This window comes from Sinocyclocheilus rhinocerous, unplaced genomic scaffold (genome assembly GCF_001515625.1).
Source record: "Sinocyclocheilus rhinocerous isolate Xijiao unplaced genomic scaffold, SAMN03320098_v1.1 scaffold432, whole genome shotgun sequence".
NCBI lineage: Eukaryota > Metazoa > Chordata > Actinopteri > Cypriniformes > Cyprinidae > Sinocyclocheilus > Sinocyclocheilus rhinocerous.
In genome coordinates, this window is record NW_015627225.1 from 806,862 (window position 1) to 826,790 (window position 19,929).

Below are 19,929 nucleotides of genomic sequence, written 5' to 3' on the forward strand. Positions count from 1 at the left end.
TCTTAATAAGTTGCTACCTAGGGTCTGCTCGTAACTATCTTCAGATTTTATTTTAAATGCACCAAGGGGAAGCACAGCAAAAAATAAACAAAACTAAATCCAAAAGTATTCATACATAGACACACTTTGTGATTTTTTTTTCATATTTACCTCAAAACACCTGTTCGGAATAGCTATTAAACCTTGCGTATCTTTACAAGTGGTGATATAACAGCCCTGCAACATTAAACTGATCATTTGTCTGAGTGCTTTGTGTGAGGGATAGTATTTGAGCTTGTAATGGAGCAAATCTTTGGTGTTAATTAATATTGATCGGGACGCGTGAGAGTGAAGCACGCAAACCCTTTCACTGATCTTGGGCTAAGAGTTCATTTCCATGCTATCGTATTTACAGTTTGAATTTTTATTTAAAGCATTTGAGTGCTTTTGAGTAGAAGTCTCTGAGGGTTAATAATTGTATTGGTCGGTGCCGATAGCCCTCTATAGCACCGTTGCGCTGCGGGCGTCCCGAGTTCCAATACCGGCTCGTGGCACCCTCTCTCTCTCCCCTACATCGCTTCCTGTCACTCACTACACTGTCCTATCTAAAGAAAAGACAAAAATGCCAAAAACAAATTGAGAAAAAAAAAAAAAACTCTGAAAGAAAAAGTCATATACATTTAGGATGGCTTTTTTTGAAGGGTGGGTAAATCACTGGGTAATTTTCATTTTTGGGTGAATTATCCCTTTAAGGAGTTTGCAAGTGAACAGAAAGATTATCTTTTAGATATTACTAATATAGTCAAGGTAAAATTCGCCACCTAGTGTACTATAATTACAGTATAATTGTAAAAATTATACAGGTTTTTCACTTTCTGCCATTGGTCAGGCAAGCAAATAATCCCTGCTACAAATATGTATATTTTTGTAGGCCGACCTGGAAATTAGCAATAGGATTTTTCCACTGGATTTGGATATTGCAGGAAAGTTCTGTGACTAAGTAAAGTTTATTATTCTTACACATCCTGTTCATTAGGGTAATCTTCACAAATTACCAACACAGCTAATTACAATTAACAGAGGCAAAAAGCTAGAGTATAAACAAACCACATTTAAAATCTACTAGTTGGATGAGTTTTCCTCTGTAGTCACATTTAGCCTTTTACACATATTTCTGATGTATTTTATCTCATAGGATTAAACGAGAAAATATCTTGATCTTGCATTAGCTACAGACCTTATTTAAGGCATTTAAAAAGCGACACGCATGACCTTTAAATTTACTGCATTAATTGTTTGTCGTAAGACTTCTTCGAATTCTGTGTAGCATCTGCTCTGTTTCGAACTATTCTAGTGGCAGTTATCCAGCAAGCCTGACCTCAGATCAGTGTCATAAAGTAAATCTCTGGAGAGATTCTGAATCAGTTTATCTGCCTTGGTCTACGCTGATTTGTGAGGAAATTGGTGCAGTTAAGCTGAATGGATTTAAATTTGATAAAACTAGGCTGTGAGTACTACAAACCTAGTGTATGGGGACCTGAATTATCAGATCAGACAAAAAATTTACAATAAACAAACACACAAGGGACAGGGGAAGTGGAAAACATTTTTGTCCCATGCGGGCCTGGTAATAGACATGAATAATGCCTTTAAGAAAGGAAGAACTGAAGAAAAGCATTGGACTACCCTGCTGGCTCTCATTACAGAGAAAACCTAGCTAGCATTGATGTTACAACTCAATAGTCTAGGGGAGATCTTAATAAGTTGCTACCTAGGGTCTGCTCGTAACTATCTTCAGATTTTATTTTAAATGCACCAAGGGGAAGCACAGCAAAAAATAAACAAAACTAAATCCAAAAGTATTCATACATAGACACACTTTGTGATTTTTTTTTCATATTTACCTCAAAACACCTGTTCGGAATAGCTATTAAACCTTGCGTATCTTTACAAGTGGTGGTATAACAGCCCTGCAACATTAAACTGATCATTTGTCTGAGTGCTTTGTGTGAGGGATAGTATTTGAGCTTGTAATGGAGCAAATCTTTGGTGTTAATTAATATTGATCGGGACGCGTGAGAGTGAAGCACGCAAACCCTTTCACTGATCTTGGGCTAAGAGTTCATTTCCATGCTATCGTATTTACAGTTTGAATTTTTATTTAAAGCATTTGAGTGCTTTTGAGTAGAAGTATTTGTGCACCTCACTTTGATTCTCTGTGTCTGTCTTTTGCACTCGCTGGATACGGGTGATTTTATGGTAAAGTTGGGGACTGAATCGATGGTGCGTGATTCTCTGTGCTGGTGAGGTAGGAATCGGTGTACTGGATGAAGCTATTGCTCTGGATCAATCTCTGACCGTATAACGATTTTGCTGTCTGTCTGCATTTAATTGAACTCACAATCAATTTCCACCACTGCACAGAGGATGAGCACAATCTCTCTGCCCGATGCACTAACTGCCGTCACACCTGCATTCCACAGCTTTCAAAAATGATTTGTGCTTAAAGGGACAGTTCACCTGAAAATGAAAATTGGGTCATCATTTACTCAAATTTAAAGTCGGCATGAAATGAAAATTCACCATTTAATTCATTTAATTTTTCAAAATACATGTTATGTTCCAGTTTAAAGGGGTCATCGGATGCAAAATTCACTTTTACATGTTTGAACTGAAACCTGTACACAACCACCCAACATGCACCGAAACGAGTCGCTGTGAACAGAGCTGTTTTTAACAAGGTAAAAAAGGGTGTTGTTTTACACTATAATTGAGAAATGTTTACCAAAGTATGTTATAGACTTATAGAAGTGCCAAAATGTAGAGAAAAGGTATGGAGCCAGATCGGCCTCAAAAATAATACATTTATAAAACAAAATTCATAAATGCACAGCACAATTTACATTTACAAAATCTGATTCGTAAATTCAAAACACAATTCATAAATACAGAAGTAAAAGCATGAATATTTCCCCAAATGCTCACACAAAAGCATCTTACCTAAATAAATTTAAAATGTTTACACAAATATGTATATATCAAGTTCTTGAATTAATTAACAATCCACATTTATGAATGATGTTACATGTATTTATGAATCGTTGAATCTGCATTTGCAAATCATCACACATGCGTGGACTGCTTTGAATTTGTGTGCGGTATTTTTGAGACCTTCCTGGCAGGTTAAGATTCATAAATATATTTTTTTGGAGGATGTTCCATCAGATCTGTCTGTGCACGCTGCCGGGCTTTGAGCTCAGCAGAACCAGCCCAAAGAACAGAGCACCACCATAAATAACGGCATCCTTAGAGAGTTATGCAACACAAGGCGAATTAGATCCTGAGGTGACGACTTTCTGATGGAGAATAATGCACTCTGTCTGGTGTTTGCTTTCTGATTGATTTCTATTTGAAACAGAGGAGGAAGCGGCTGGTAAACTTAAGTTCACACTGAGGTTTATTTGTTTATTTACATTAGGAAGCCAGTGCAGCTTTTGAATGTATTTTCTTTGGTGGAAAGCTGTCTGCAAAAAGAAGAAATGGCTAGATTTTATTTTGCACTGCCCATACTACAGTATACATAGAATGCAAAGTTGGGATTATGCAATCCTCCTGATGTTCGTAATATTGACATGATGTGTGTTCAGGTGGTTAGAATTAAATAGGAGCATTGGACAATTTTAATTTAGTTTAAATTTCCATCGTTTTCATTGCCTGATAAAGACAAAAAGAGTGTGTTTAGCATTAGAATAAGAAAATAAAATGCAATAAATGTACATTAGGTTATAACTGATCTATACTAATCAAAGCTTTGGGGTTGGTACAATTTTTGTTTCATTTTTGGTACAATTAAAAAAAAGTTAGTTTTGTTTTTGAAAGAAGTCTCATGCTCACTAAGGCTGTATTTATTTGATTAAAAATACAGTAAAAACAGTAATATTGTGAAATATTTTTACAATTTAAAATAACCTGTTTCTATATCAATGTATTTTAAAATGTAATTTATTACTGTGATGGCAAAACATAATTTTCAGTAGTCATTAATCCAGTCTTCAGTGTTACATGTTCCAGAAATCATTCTAATATGCTCAAAAACATTTCTTCTTATTATCAATGTTGAAAACAGTTATGCTGCTTTTTGTGGAAACCATGATACATTTTTCAGGATTCTTTGAAGAATAGAAAGTTAAAAAGAACACCCTTTAACTGAAATAGAATATTCACTGTTCATCAATTGAATGCATCCTTGTTCTTTCTAAATAAAAAGATAAATTTTACTGACCCTAAACTTTTGAATGGTAGTGCATGTATTTTAGTGTTCTTATGCTGCCACAGGGAATGATGGGAAATGGAGTTTTGCCACACAAGCCTGTCACCTCATAAAATGCCTCAATGAACAGTATTGTCTACCAAGATTTATCACAATAATATCAGTGAGCCTTCCATCATAATTAACCCCCCCCCCCAACGCTTGAAGAAAATCCACAGCTTCTCATTGGTAATTATGACATTGTGGTGCCATTAATGAGTATTCATCTCATACATCATTATTCCAACATAACCTAAAGGCAGCATTAGTGCTTTGCAGATCATTGTATGCTGAAATTGCTTGAATGGGAAATGTGCATCTATGTTTAAGTTAAAAATGCCGCAAACTAACACACTATGACATACTATCTTACTACATACTCAAAAGTGCGCACATTCCCATCAGCAAATGACACACAGGACATACTTTTAGTGAATAAGAGAATGCAAAGTGGAATGCAACCAATATTTCTTTCTCTCAAAGGACAAACACAAGGACCAAGCATACATGCGCGCGCACACACACACACACACACACATTGTTTTGTTTGAATACATATTTTCATGGCCTACAGGGAGAACTGTGTGGTTTTTAATAATCAAAATCCTCCTCAGGTGTTTCATTTCAAAACTTTCGTTTGCATAATTATCTTATGTTGCATAACCCTCGTCTGATTTCACAGAGACATCTGTCATCGTTTCGCATTGCCTTTGCAGCGGAAGCTTGATTATTAATGTCTGCGATGCCTGTGATCTCACTAACAGTCCAGGCTCTGCTTTTTCACTCTTGATTCAAAGCGCCATGCTTTTGTTTGCAATGACTGTTCACATATTCTTCTGTTGACCATTGTCACTCTCTTTTGTTTTTTTGTTTTTTTCCTCCTCATCCCTCTTTCTTTTTGCATGTCCCTTGCACTGCCTGTGTTTGTTGTGGGCGAATGAAGAACTGGAATCATCGAGCTGTCACTCAAGTAGGCCTTTCATCTCAAAACTCGGCATTTGATTGATATGCTGTGCCTCAGGGCATCAATCAGACACTGATGTAAACCAAAAGCAGTATTAGACCATAGTCTATTATTTCATGTTTCTAATCAAATCAGTCAACAGAAACTTTTTTTTATGATTTTTTGTCATTTAAATGTTTGTTTGGTGTGTATTAAACTGTATTGTCTGTGTGTGTGTCTGTGTGTGTCAGTGTTTGTAACTGTGGATGTGCTGATAGGGTGTTTAAAGGAATATTTAAAAAAAAAATACTGTTATTATTTATTTACTCACTCTTTTGCTGTCATTGGAACACAAATAGAGAAGTTTTATACATTTTAGAAACATTTTTGCCGCTCCGATTCATACAATACTTAATGGTGACTTCATCTATTAAGCTCCGCATAAGGCCAAAAAGCACCATAAAAGTAGTCCATATTACTTATTACAGATTATCTGTAGTCATGAATGAAAACTGTGTGAAGAACACACCAAAATATAAGTAGTTAATACTAGACTGGATCATTGACTTGAACAGTGAGTTGAATTCATCAATGAATTGTTCAAAACAACACATTTGAACAAGTTAGCCATTTCATTGAAAAGAACTGGATCAGAAGAATAATTTATTCACTGATCTGGTTCTTGAGTTCAACTAACTGTATCAGGAAATAGTTTCTAGCAGTTCTCGGGTTAAAGATTCACTGAGGGAATGCAAAGCTATTATATGGACATAATCTTTTTATGGTGATTTTTTGGGTAATTTTCTGAACTTAACATAGTTGATTACTATAAACTGTTACTGTATGGATAAAAACTGCATGAAAACTCCAAAGAAAATAACAGCATACGGGTTTGGAACGACATGAGGGTGAGTAAATAATGACAGAACTTTCATTTTTGGGAGAACTATCCCTTTAATAAAGAATTCATGGACACTGACCAGAATTACTGTAGTATCAAAAGCAGCAGCACAAATACTATCCAAAATGTCTTAGATTTTTTTTAATATAGCAAAATGGCTAAAAAGAAAGCGCCTCATTTCTTTTTCAGTGTCTGTTCGAAGAGAACTGATGAAATCACTAGAAGTGATGTAATTTGTATTTGTAATATCTACCCAACTAAATCCCTGGATAAATTCCTGATCTGAAAGATAAAAAATACACACATACAGTATAGGGTTACAGGGTGATTTTGGCTTGAATATTTAAAACAGGCATTATACATATTTAATGTTATTGTTGTGGACATTTTCCTAAAGCAAGTCTCCACTGTACTATTGATGTCCTTGTGTGTGAAAGCTGTTTTATTCATGAACATGCGCTCATAGTTCCCCCAATAAGGAATATATAATATATAAAGCAACAATTCACCCAAATTTCAAAATTAAGTCATCACTACAACTAGAAGTGGTTCAACTCCTCTTATGTTTGTCAGAATAATGATCGCAGAAACTCTGGTGACAAGAAATAATATGGAAAAATAGGGAAAAACCATGGTTTGACAACACAGAAGTGCACTTTTAGAAAAAGATTGTACACTTAGGTTATTTTTGAATATATTCCAGCGTGTTTGTTCAGATCTGAGGAGTTCTTTGTTCTGGTGCTCAGGTGCTGTTTCAGCTCTCTGTATTGTTGATTTCAGAGGGTTGGCTTGGCAGACGCCTGTGCACATTTATAAACGCAGAGAATCTGTGCTAAGAGAGAGACAATGCACTTTATTTAGACTCAAGAAAACGTGTCTGTAGAATTGCTTCGGCCTATAATGTTTATATTTGATGGATGGATGAAAACATATTTTGCAGTATGTTTAATTCTCTCTATCTCTCTGTCTCTTCCTCAGGGTATCAGTAGCTTGTTTAGTTCACTGAAGGTGGTTCGTCTGTTGCGTCTGGGCCGGGTGGCTCGCAAACTAGATCACTACATCGAGTACGGTGCGGCTGTTTTGGTTCTGCTGGTTTGCGTGTTTGGGCTGGCGGCCCACTGGCTGGCCTGCATCTGGTACAGCATTGGAGACTATGAGGTCATAGACGAGGAACGTAACAAAGTACGTCCGGAGAGCTGGCTTTATATGCTGGGTGAGACGATCGGGACACCCTATCGCTTCAACGTCAGCGGGACGGGAAGATGGGAAGGTGGACCTACGAAAGATTCAGTCTACATCACGTCTCTGTACTTCACCATGACCAGCCTGACCAGTATTGGCTTTGGAAACATCGCTCCAACCACAGATGGGGAGAAGATCTTCGCTGTGGCCATGATGATGATTGGATGTGAGTTGAAAAGCTTTATTTACTTCTTAATAAACTAGTGCATGAAAAAATACAGTGTTGATACGTCTGTTTATCATTTGAGAACTAGTCATTATTGTGTGTATAAGTAACTAACTAGTGCAGTACAACTAGTTCAGCTAGCAAATTCAGGGCTCAGCAATAATGATGACCCACTGGCCAAGTTTTAGGCCAGTTGATAGAAAAATGTTATAGATTTTTTGATCATTTACATGCATGTTTATGCATTGCAAATGTAAACGTGGTTTTCTGTGTCATTTGGGTGCAAAATCTACATTTTAAACTTGATAGCTAGGTAAAGTTTTCTAACTGGCTAACATAGAAAAAGGTTTTAGCTACAGAAGGTACTTTGGTCAAATATCACGTTGCCATAATATTTTCCAGTTTGAAATGATCTGTTTCTGACCATATTACGCCTTCAATTGTGTTTTGATTCAATTGTGACCATTTTTGCTGACTGAGACAGCTACATTTCATTTGGTTCTGAACAGTGATTTGTTACGAAGGCAGATGAGCGAAATAATGGAGCGTTGACTCTAGAGATGATGCCTGCAGGGCCATCCACGGCGGGGCTCTCGCAGATCACACTGCCATTGAGCTGTGATTCACCACTCAGAGGAAAATGAGTCAGTTCCATTATATGTGCTATTAAACATGACCAGCTGCCAGTACGCTGTTATTTAAATGGTGAAACTCCCTCATGAGAGGCTTATTTTCAGAGTAAACATACATAGCTGCTTTCTGGGCAAACAATCATACAGTGCAGAACATCAATAGGTTCAGAGGTGGGATCTAGAATTTATGTGTGAGATTTTGTTACAAAATATAATAGGCAAAACAATTTAAATCAATTATCTAAACCTTTTTAATGCAGGACAAGGCCATTTTGTCACAAGAAAAAAAAAACGTATTTACGTAATTCTTTACTTAGTCTAGATTGATTTAGATAATTCATTGTACATGCTTATTTCTTGTATATTTTCATTTAATTACTTTCGTCATTATCAAACTTCACGTATAGTTAATCTGTAAAAACACTAATAATTTAAATGTCATTTTTAGCTAATCTTAAAATGAATATCCATTTTTCATACTGTACAGTATAATGTTCCGAGTCACTTTAAATAAACAACTGATTTCAGTTTTTAGTGCATAATGTATTATTCATTGATAGTTCATGTCAGCTACAGTTGCATTTGTTAACATTACATTATTAGTGAATAATACATAATTCCAACATTTACTAACATTAACATAAATCAAAAGTTGTATCTGTTAATATTATTTAGTGAACCTCAGCCAAAATGAACTAACAATAAACATTAGCATTTTTATTTACTAACATTGACAAAGATGAATAAATATTGCAACAAATGTATGAATCATTGTTATTTAATTAATATTAGTTTATTTCCCATTAATTATTAGTGTTATCAATTATTTACACACAATATTATGGAACTGTAATAATTAGAAAAAGCCAGACTGGGAAAATAGTTTAAAAATGTTGATGACTCAGTTTGCACTGAACATTTCTGTACAATCATATCTTTTCTGTAATTATAATGTGCAGATGGCCGCAGGGAACTCAAATCACATAATTACACATAAAGGGAAAAAAAATCAATGTAAATATACAGCATGAACTAGCAATGAAGCTCACAGGCATTTCTTTTTCAAACTGTTTCTTGTAGCTCATGTCACGTTGCATTACATAATAGTCTATAAGTCGTGTTTTATGCTCATTTAACAACAGTTAATGAAAATGTTCAACTGGCATCGCATTGCAGTCTGTTCTCAAACGCTTCAAGGTGATGTGAACTTACAGGCTTTTGTTTCACAAGTGCATTTCAGATTTCTGAATCGTGCTGATGTTTCATCATGTTTATAGTGACAGTTTAAATCAGCGCCGAGTGTAAACACTTGATTGGAGCACCGTTTGCATCATTCTCAAGGGCTTTATTCCACAGTCTAGAGAAGTTGTGAGCGAAATTAATCTTTTCTTTTGAAACAAATCAGAAGTGCAGATGCTGATTTCATGGGTTGCTCGGGGAACAGGGCTGGCAGCAGGTGCTGGAATGCCTGTTCTGTTGCCATGGCAACCGCTAGCTTGGGGCATGAGTTTACTGATAGAAAATGTAAATCCGACTGAGACAGACTAACAGGTAGAAACATACATGCCTGGCTTGTTTTCCTCACATATACCTTTCTGAAGCTCGCCTGTGTGCGTGTGCCGATGTACACGTGCAGAGGTCTTTGAGCCGGTGACAAACATGAAGCAGCTTTCATCTTTCTCCTGCAGGAGTTTTTGTCAGCTAATGACTTCATACATATTAGATATGCGTTTATGAGGCATGCATATGCAAATTCATCGCAACACTGTGAAATATTCGTGTTTTGCCATGTTTGATTGATAGCTTAACTTCCTCTCTTTGTTTTCAGATTAATTTCCTCGAGAGGCATTAATGCTCCTCACGTGTTTTCACTGCATGCGCGCAGGTTGCGACGTCACAAAAGGGGCGAAGCCTCAGCTTATGAATATTGATAAGGTTATAGCTTATAGTTTAACTTGATGTTTTAAGTTGTGATTTATCAGGTATGTTTCAGACTTGTTTCAGTTTGATGATCACATTAACAAAACATTATGAGTAGAAGTCATAGGAAATCCTGTAATCTACCTTTTAAATAGCACATTGAGTTGCAAAGTTCTCAATAAACAATATTTTGAGCATGAATTCATTCCTACATCCTGCGTCTTCAGGCTTTGGAAAAAGGTATCCGGTTTCTAATTCACCCAAATTCACCAACTAAAACTATTATGAAGTTGAAAACTAGAATTAAAAAATATTGTTGACTAATATAAAATGAAAATAAAATAAATAGAAAAAATGTAACTAAAGAAAATTAAAAATGCACTACAATATGAATAAAAAACAAACAAAAACAAAAAACAAACAATTCATAACAAATGAATAATTTTTTTTAAAGAAAATTATATATAATTTCTTGATCGAAGCTTGATTTCTAACTATTGGAGTATTCTCTCAAAAGCTGACCAGTACACCTTAGTCAGGTTAGATGTTATATTAAATTTAACATAGATAAAAATGGCTGTGAGGAACAGACACCATATACAGTCTTTACAATGGCACACACTGTATAAAGGTCCTAGATTACGTGATTTTTTACAACTCACAGCTTTTACAACTCAAGAGTTTTTGTCCAGTGAACTTTTTTTTCTTTATTTTTTTCTTCTACTTTTCATGCTACTATCCATTACAGCCTCATTTTCCTTCCCAGTAATGATGGAAGTTACAAATTTACCGCAATACATTTCATTTACACAAAGTACTGAATGAATTTGACAAATAAAGCGTTTAGCTTAAACTTTGATGTTTTCAGAATGGTGCACTGTAGTTTGAGCAGGCAATGATGAAATAGTGTGTGGTGCTATGTTTTAAGAGATGATAAATATATCCTGAAATTAAATAGAATAGAAATATAATAGAAATGAAAAAAAAAACTTCAAAATTCTGCACGAAGAGTGACTTTGAGAGTCACGAGCTGAGTAAATTGTCCAGAATATTCAATGCCCCTGATACTCTGACACCGTCAGCATCAGAGTGAACTGAACGTGTCAGCCAGAAATGGGAAGCTAAAACGCACCCTGAATGGCTGATCTGTTCTTTATTGCCTAAGTGAATGTGAGCCTGTTTTCCAGTAGATTTGGTGCTTAATCAATTTACCTTGGCCAAATTCCCCGGCATCCTAACCTTTCAGCTGACATTGATACGGATTTATAGTGTTTGCAAACATGGAGCGGAAAGAGCCGTCACATGGCCCTTTGTAGGCAATGATGCAAGTTCAATTGGAAGCAAAGATGTCAAGATATTAAATATTCTGTCACATGTTCCTGTAATGGAGTCACAGCCACAGGGAATCTTTTGACAAGGACTCGTTTCATCTGATCAGATACATTTTCTTTCCCTTTTTCCCTCTTTTTTTCTCTCTCTTTTACCTCTTCCTCATTTACAGACATAATCAAGGAAGAAACACAACAGATAAAAGACACACATACACCCTCAACACTTAACTAATCTCAATAATAGTGACAAAAAACACTGTTTATTTTATTTATATATATATATATATATGTATTATATATGATATATATGTATTTTATTGCTATACTATTTGAGCACAAATAAACTATCCATTAAGCGACAAGACATTTATATTTATGAGTATTATTGTACTATATTAATGATATTTATGAGTGCGGTACCTAATGAGGATAATTGGTGCTTCTGAACAAACAGATGAATTGATGCTATCAGTCACGGCAATGGATGAGTTAGTAATGGCTGATTAGAAGGCAAAAGAGATCTGAATTTCTAGGGATCAAAATTAGGACTGAATTGTTAGCTTTCAATTGTGAGATATTTTCTTTTGAATTATAATAATGATGACTAGATAATTACATTTGAATTACTGATGAACAGATTAATATTAAAGCTGAATTTTAGAGGTTTAATTACTTTTATAACATGAAAAGTACACTCTAAGAAATGTCTGTAATGTTCTGTGTTAATATGAATTCATTTTCCGCACTGATTTTCCACTGGTGTTTTACCTGTATTTTGAATTAGGCTTTGCATTGTGTTGTGTTTTATGGTTGAAGGAAATATCTGTAAACTTAAGGGGCGTTTACACTATACTGTTTTCATCTAGAATCTCATTTACCTGACAATGGTGTTTTGAAACGTATGAACATGGTTTTTAAAGTGCAAGTTTCTGAAAACAATACTGTTACCTGTTAACAATACTGTTATTAAACTACAAAAATGCAAATTTGTGAAAACAGTGATGTCATGCGCATGCATAGGCCTATTACATGTTTGTGTAACGTATTTTACAGTGTTATATCACCAACTACTGGCCTGGCATGGATATTACAGCATTTTAATTCGCTTTAGTGGATCTGTGTGAACGATCGTTTTGACAACATTGTTGTCTGTACACACACACACACACACACTCAAAAAAAAACATAAAGGAGAAACTTTTCAGTTTTTAGTGCGTTGTCATGTTTTGTTTTTTTACTGATATTTTTCTTACAGTGTACTTTTCCAGTAATATAATTTATACAGACACTGTATAAACTTTCTTTTGTAGATAATTTCTACATTAGGCATCTATTTCTGCGTTTTGTACTTTATTTAAATTTAAGCTCTAAGTTTGAAAATCTCCCTCTGACTTTCAGAATGTTCAGCACTCAAAATATAAGTGACAGTGCTGATATTTGCATACTCTATTCAGAATAATTTCCATTCGGATTTGTGATTGGTCTTTTCTATTATCTGTTTCTATACATTTAGTCATCTATAGCTGACTTTACATTGCCAAAACAGTGTCACATTAGTGTTGATGACTGTGTGCAGCTGACTGAAAATATGACACATGCTGTATGTCATGGCACGTGCTGGATGCAGCATTTCATTTAAACAAAACCAAAGCCTAAAACCTCAACTTTAACAATCTTTAACACTATTCTATTTCTTACATTCAAGGATTGTTGTTTCCTAAAGAGTTCATTTGAGTGATCATGAATTTTAGATTCTGATATGATTTACTTGAATATAAATGTTGTTGTTTGTTATGGTCAGGAGTAAGTTTTCACTATTTGAACTCATTTGAAACAATGCTTTATACTGTATTGGCAAAGCAAATGGGTGATAAAGAGAAATCGAGGGGAGAGATGGATGGAAGAGCCTAAGTATTATGCTGGCAGTACAATTAATCACCTGCTCTAATCAAATTACACTAACACAGGCTTATCTCCTCCACCCCATGTTTTTCTTTGCTCTACCGCTCATTCTCTCTCTCCATCTCTGGCAGCAGCCCAGCTCAAGCAGACGGTGTGATGTGCGCATCTTTTACCGAAACAGTGTTGTGAATGTGTCACGTCAAGACAATTGCTGCAGCACTTTTCTAATGAACGGAGCAGGTGTGCAAACATCAGATCTACAAAACTTTGTGAAAAATGTATACGTTTTCACTAATGAGTCCTGCTGTACAGTACCGTCTCAGAACAGTCCCCTTGGGGTTTAGTGCTGATTTTTGCTCCTCTTCTAATGACTTGAACTTGCATGTTTTAAACAGAGCACACAGAAAGAGCATGTTATTTGGTGGATTTAAGTCTCCTATATGAACGCTGGTAAGATTAATGTGGTTCTGTGTCATTGTTTCCACTCTAAATCACATGCTCGATATGCCGTTTCCTCGTTTGAGTTGTTGTGTACTTCAGGAGGAACAGAATAACCCGAATGTGACTATTTTTAGAAAAGATGTTAAATTCATGAAACCTCAGCTTTAGCTGTGCTAAGGGGAACAGTAAATGAGAGTGTGAAAGAGAGAAACAGAGGGTGGATGGAGGAATTTCAGTGTGTCAGTCACAAAGTTTTAGTGAGCAATTTAGTGTCCAGTAACATATTCAATCACATTTTTCTCTGTCATAGTGAAAGATTACAAAAATGTCTACTTTTAAGGGTTATGTAGAAAAGTGACGTGAGATCTGCAAAAGATAATAAACAGTAAAAATTCCCTCTTCACTGTAAACCTTAAAGGGGTCATATGATGCGATTTCAATTTTTCCTTTCTCTTTGGAGTGTTACAAGTTCTTGGTGCATAAAGAAGATCTGTAAAGTTGCAAAGACTAAAGTCTCAAATCCAAAGAGATATTCTTTATAAAAGTTAAGAGTCAGCCACACCTACCTAAAACGGCTCGTTCTAACACGCCCCCACATATCTACCTCACTATGTGGGAAGATTTGCATAACGCCGCCCAAATGTTCACGCAAAGAAAGAAGGCGTAACTTTTATTCTCACTGTAGTATTGTTGACACTGCAGCCATGTCGTGAAGACGCTGTGTGCTTCGATATCTGCTTCGTCATGCCTAAAGCTGATCTGTGCTGGTCGCTGAGGAAATACATCAACTTCGCGCTGTGGAACGCCGGATCGGCCTGGCCTCAGCTCACTCTAGCCCAGCCTCAGCTCACGCTAAGCCAGGGCTTCCGCTCACGCTAGGCCACTGTGTTTTTCGTTGTGAAAGCGGGGGTCATGAACTGCCTTTTGTATTACTTTGTACTGTTCTCTGATGTCCACTTACAATGTTATTAAGATATTTACATCAAAAAACATCAGAATTTAAGTAATAGGCTATTTTCTGTTCTGTTTTTAACCCCCCTCATCAGAACGCTCTGTTTGCATAGGCGCGGCAGATTGTAGACTCTGAAGTAAACGCCCACTGCTATTATTGGCTTACTGTTGTGTATGTTTGACAGCCTACATCCTTCATAGATAGATGCTGATGTGATTTAGGTTAACATGCATAACTACTCAGTACATATCAAACGATCTCTAATAACAGACAAAGCAATAGTGACCACGTAATAAAAACAGTTACTCACACTTGTGTGTTACGACATTGGATCCAATATAGTCAGCATTGCATCATCTTTTAGTTTCAATCTTTCGGGAAAAACTTGCGTCGAATTGTGCTTTGTTTGTAAACGAGTCCGCGGTAAAATGAAGTGAACAAAGGACCAAGTTCTTACTGACGCAGTCTGGAACTTCATTAAAAATAAAGTTAATCCACTCTTTCCTAATGTTGGGATCAGAAGGAAGGCAAGGCAAAGACTGTGTTTTTCCACAACTTGGCACTGCACAGCATCTGGTTGTCTTTGGAGTCATCTATCGTTTGAAATCTCTTGTTATTTACACTACGTGCGCAAACCGGTGGGCGGGGCTAAACAGGCAGCGATGTCGAAGCAGGCGTTGATCTTCTTCTGTGGAGGTGGAGTTTAGCCACACTTATTACATTAAAAAGTGGCACATTCCACAAGCTGTTGTTTTGGCAGATTGGCTTCAATATAAGCTGTTTTTAGACTAACAAGAAAGCTTTGAGTTCTGAAACTTACAGTATGTTTTAATAGTAAAATGACCTCTTATATTTCAAAAGATCAAGGGAATTTTGATTTCTCAGTTCATGACCCCTTAAAATTTTGTCATTATTTACTCACCCCTCATGTTGTTCCAAAAACCATGAAGCACAAAAGGAATTTGTGAAGAATAGCCTGAACATTCTTTTCATAATAATGAAAATGAATGAAGACTGGGGCTGTCAAGCTTTAAAATAACAAAACACCATAAAAGTTTCATAAAAAGTCAAAATTGAATTCATTATTCACTTAGATAATATTGCCATATTGATGAGCTTTTATTACATGTCTAATTTGTGATTGAAACATTTGTTTGAGTCAAATCTTCTCAATGATTTGGTTGATTCAGTGAAAAACAGATTTGAACTGATCTGGTTCTCAGTCAATGGTCTGATTCCAGTGATGTGAATTTTTTTGTTATTAAAGCTCTGTTACAGTTTCAGAAGACTTCAGCATTTGAAAACGTCAGTATAATTTAATCATGTGATATGAACTATAGATCAGATCATTCCTGTCAAGAGCTGCCTAGACAATCCATGCAATCTCAAAGAACAAACTAATGACACACTCAAGAAATACTAACACACACTCTCTCTCTCTCTGTCACACTTGCATGATTAAAGAGTGTACATCAGCTGTGTTAATGCAAGGGGAGGGTGTGTAATGAGCTGCCTGGCTCACTTATTTGTTCATTTGTTAATGAACATTCGCCCGCCTCTGTAATGAAAAACAGATTGAAAAACAGTGCGTGTGTTTGATTCGACGGGACAGTTCATGTTGAACCGTGAAAGCAGTTAAAGTTTGCTGGTTGAACAAACGCCCACCCTGTGACCTCACACATTGAAACATCTGGACGTGTCTGTGTCCTATGTGTGGTGTCAGAGCGTCTAGGATGTGTGTCTGTGTGTGTGTGCATGTGTTCAGTAGGACAGTCTCTGTCAGCTCCGTTCCATGTTCTTGTCACCCTAGAGCCAAATCTGTCCCCAGATCAGCAAAGACTGTCACACTGCATATCTGTACATCACCGCCATCTCACACACAAGACTCTGTAGGATATCAGACCGAATCAGACAATCTAAGATTTGGTCAAACATGGCTGAAACCTGAGGAGCCCAGAATTCCACAAGAGGCCCAAGACACAGGATGTCGTAAATCAGATCCTGGCCCCAAGCCTGAACCAACTAGCAGCTTTGAGTAGCTCACAGCATTTAAACAGAAGAACACTTATTGACAATTCCAAGGAGATTGTCAATTCTGGGGCAAGTTATCAAGAATAATGGTCAAAAGAGATGCACAGCGTGACCGTCACATGGTAACCAGTGATCGCAATCACGAGCTCTTTGGATTGACTTCTCCCCCCACCTAAGACAAAGAACAGGCAGATTCCTTACAGACATTTTAACCACTCTGGTCTTCACAGAACGTATCCTTATGTTCAGAGAATGGCACAGAAACTGCATTTCCATGTAAATATGCATCTAAATGACACTAAAAGGACCTGAGCAACTAATCATCTCCATGCATAACTCCATATCATGTATGTAACCTACATGTGACTTATCAGGTCTTAATCATTTATTGTGTATGTATTTTTAATAACTATTGAATAGCTTAATGGTTCGTATTCATATTTGGTATGTATGTGTTTGAATCTTCTTGCTGGAAACGTTTCTTCCAATCAACTATTTGTCAAAATTATCATATTCTTGTTATAGAAATCAGGTCCAATATTATACGCTGCAAGAGCGGGAAAAGCTCGGACCATGTGAATGATGAGATAACAGTTGATTTATGAATGGGGAGGAGGAATATACAACACCCCGAGCAACGATGACCTCTAATTGGTCAAAACACCATTTGGGAGGTGTCAAACAGCCTGGTTTAAATACTCAGCAAACCATCAAACTATGCTTTTTGTGTCGGCCGTCTCAGTGATCAGCCGTAAAACAGTGATTCTGTCCCTTACATATTATTGGTGGAGTTCCCTTTAAAATCTTAAATGATTCCCTTTGAGCTAAATTGACCTGTTTCCCTTACAACTCTTACACTAATAATAATGGCTGGGGTACTAGAAAACTGCAGCTGGGTAGATGACAAATACTGAGAAGCTTTGATCTTTTTATTAACATCGGCACCTGGAAGTGTGCACAAACTTTAAATGACAGTGTTATTTAAAATATTATTTAAAGAGATAAATGACAGAAATGATTTGTTTGCTCAAATTTAAGCATTTTTAGTTCAAGGAAGTTCACCCAACAATTAAAATTCTGCCATCGTTTACTAAGCCTCATGCCAATCAAAACCTGTATGCTCTTATTTTTTTCTGCAGTACACAAAAGAGTATTTTAAAGAATCTTCACACAGATCTTTTTGTTACATAGTGACCTGTCAAGAAAAACAAAACAAAACCAAAAACACTATAAATATAATCAGTCATTGAGTCAGTGAGCAAAACTCTAGAACCAAATCAGTTCGATTTGTGAATGAATAGTTCTTTTGAGTCAGTTGATCCAGTTCACAAATCAGGCTGAACAATTCATTCATGTATCAAACTGATTAGCTCTTGAGTTAATAGTTTATTGGAGAGAAGGATTATCAGACTGAAATAATGACTTTCTTTTTCTCACACAAAACTTCAAGAAGTGACTTGGAGTAGATAGTAGAGCATGAATCATATGCACCACAGACAGTCATGGTCACTACAAACTGTTGTACAGACAAAAATAACAGCATACAGGTTTGGAAAAACATGAGGGTGAGTACATGATGACAGAACTTTTATATGTGAACTATCCCTTTAATATATCTGGGCAAGGGCAATGTTTCTTGTGTTCATGAGACAGATATGAATGTAGAGTAATGGCAGCTCATAATTCTTATCTGAAGGTATTTAGGAGGGGATTCACACACACACACACACACACACACACACACACACACACCTAGAGTCCATACATGCGTAATTAGATTTTCTCCTGTGTGCAAAGCCATTACAGGCCGGCTAAATCAGTTTAAAAAAGACAATCACTCGCCTTTATTGAATCTTCTTCTTTCTGTCCTGTGCTTTCACTCATTTACAATTCACTTTGTCATTTATTATTATCGTCATATCTGTCTCTCTCTGTTCTGGAGCTGGTAACTTATGGAATAACATTTTTCATACTGTTTTCTTTTTTAGTATGTTTAATAATGTAATTACTTCTATGATGGCAAAGCTGAATTTTCAGCAGCCTAGTTTTCAGTGTCACATGACTCTTCAGAAATCATTCTAATATGCTGGTTTGGTGCTCAAGAAGCAATTCTTCTTATTATCAATGTTGAAAAAAACTTGTGCAGCATAATATTTTTGTGGAAACTGTAATGCATTTTTTCCAGGATTTTTGATGAATAGAAAGTTAAAAAAAAAAGCATTAATTTAAAAAAAAACAAAACATTTGTAACATGTCTTTACTGTCACTTTTGATCAATTTAATGCGTCCTTGCTGAATATAAGTATTAATTTCTTTAAAATAATATTTAAAAAATCGTACTAACTCCAATATTTATATCCATCTATAGAAATAAAAAATGTTCTTCTGGGATACTGGGATTCTTTCATTTACTTACTAGTCTATTTGCATGAATAAATGATACTCTTTAATTAAATAAATGCAATTAAATAAATTTGCAATTAAAAAAATAAGTAATATATATTTTTACATTTAAGTATTTTAAATATTTAATTTAGTCTTCAATTTTTGAACATTATTTTATATACTGTATATAATTAACTTTTTTGTGATTTATTTACATTGTTCTGTTCCTCTGTGTCATTTAATCCAAAGTTTCTTTCTGCCTTTCTTTATCTTTCCTACAGCTCTCCTCTACGCCACCATCTTCGGTAACGTGACAACTATCTTCCAGCAGATGTATGCGAACACAAACCGCTATCATGAGATGCTGAACAGCGTGCGGGACTTCCTCAAGCTGTACCAGGTGCCCAAAGGCCTGAGCGAGAGGGTTATGGATTACATCGCCTCCACGTGGTCCATGTCCCATGGTATTGACACCGAAAAGGTGAACACCCTGTACGCCCAACTCCCATTACCCAGTATGCAACTCTGGACACCCTTGTGTGTGTGTGTGTGGTTATTCACTCTTGCTCTGAAATGTTTGTGTGAGTGTGTCTGGCTAAGTATTTTTAAACATTAGTGTGATTCTTTAGCAAGATGTGTTTAGACTCGTCCTGTCGTTTATACGCAAACTGCAGGAGGGGAACAGCATGACTCTGTGGATATGAAGTCCCCGTTGGGCGGACATTGTCAGAATGTTCCAGCTGTCTCCTTCTCTCTCTCTTTCTCTCTCGTGATTTAACCATCTCATCACACAAG

The 19,929-nt window shown here is 36.2% G+C and overlaps 1 protein-coding gene across 4 annotated transcripts in view; it reads left to right on the top strand.

Moving 5' to 3' along the window:
• kcnh1a (potassium voltage-gated channel, subfamily H (eag-related), member 1a) overlaps positions 1-19,929 on the top strand; it is a 52,713-nt gene that overhangs the window by 10,229 nt on the left and 22,555 nt on the right. For 2 of the 4 annotated variants that reach the window (XM_016529357.1, XM_016529374.1), the window contains 3 exons: positions 5,232-5,258; positions 7,111-7,540; positions 19,416-19,615. In XM_016529357.1, the coding sequence (XP_016384843.1) occupies positions 5,232-5,258; positions 7,111-7,540; positions 19,416-19,615 (657 nt within the window). The remainder of the gene's footprint in view (positions 1-5,231; positions 5,259-7,110; positions 7,541-19,415; positions 19,616-19,929) is intronic. The other 2 variants (XM_016529365.1, XM_016529382.1) reach the window with 1 other exon arrangement.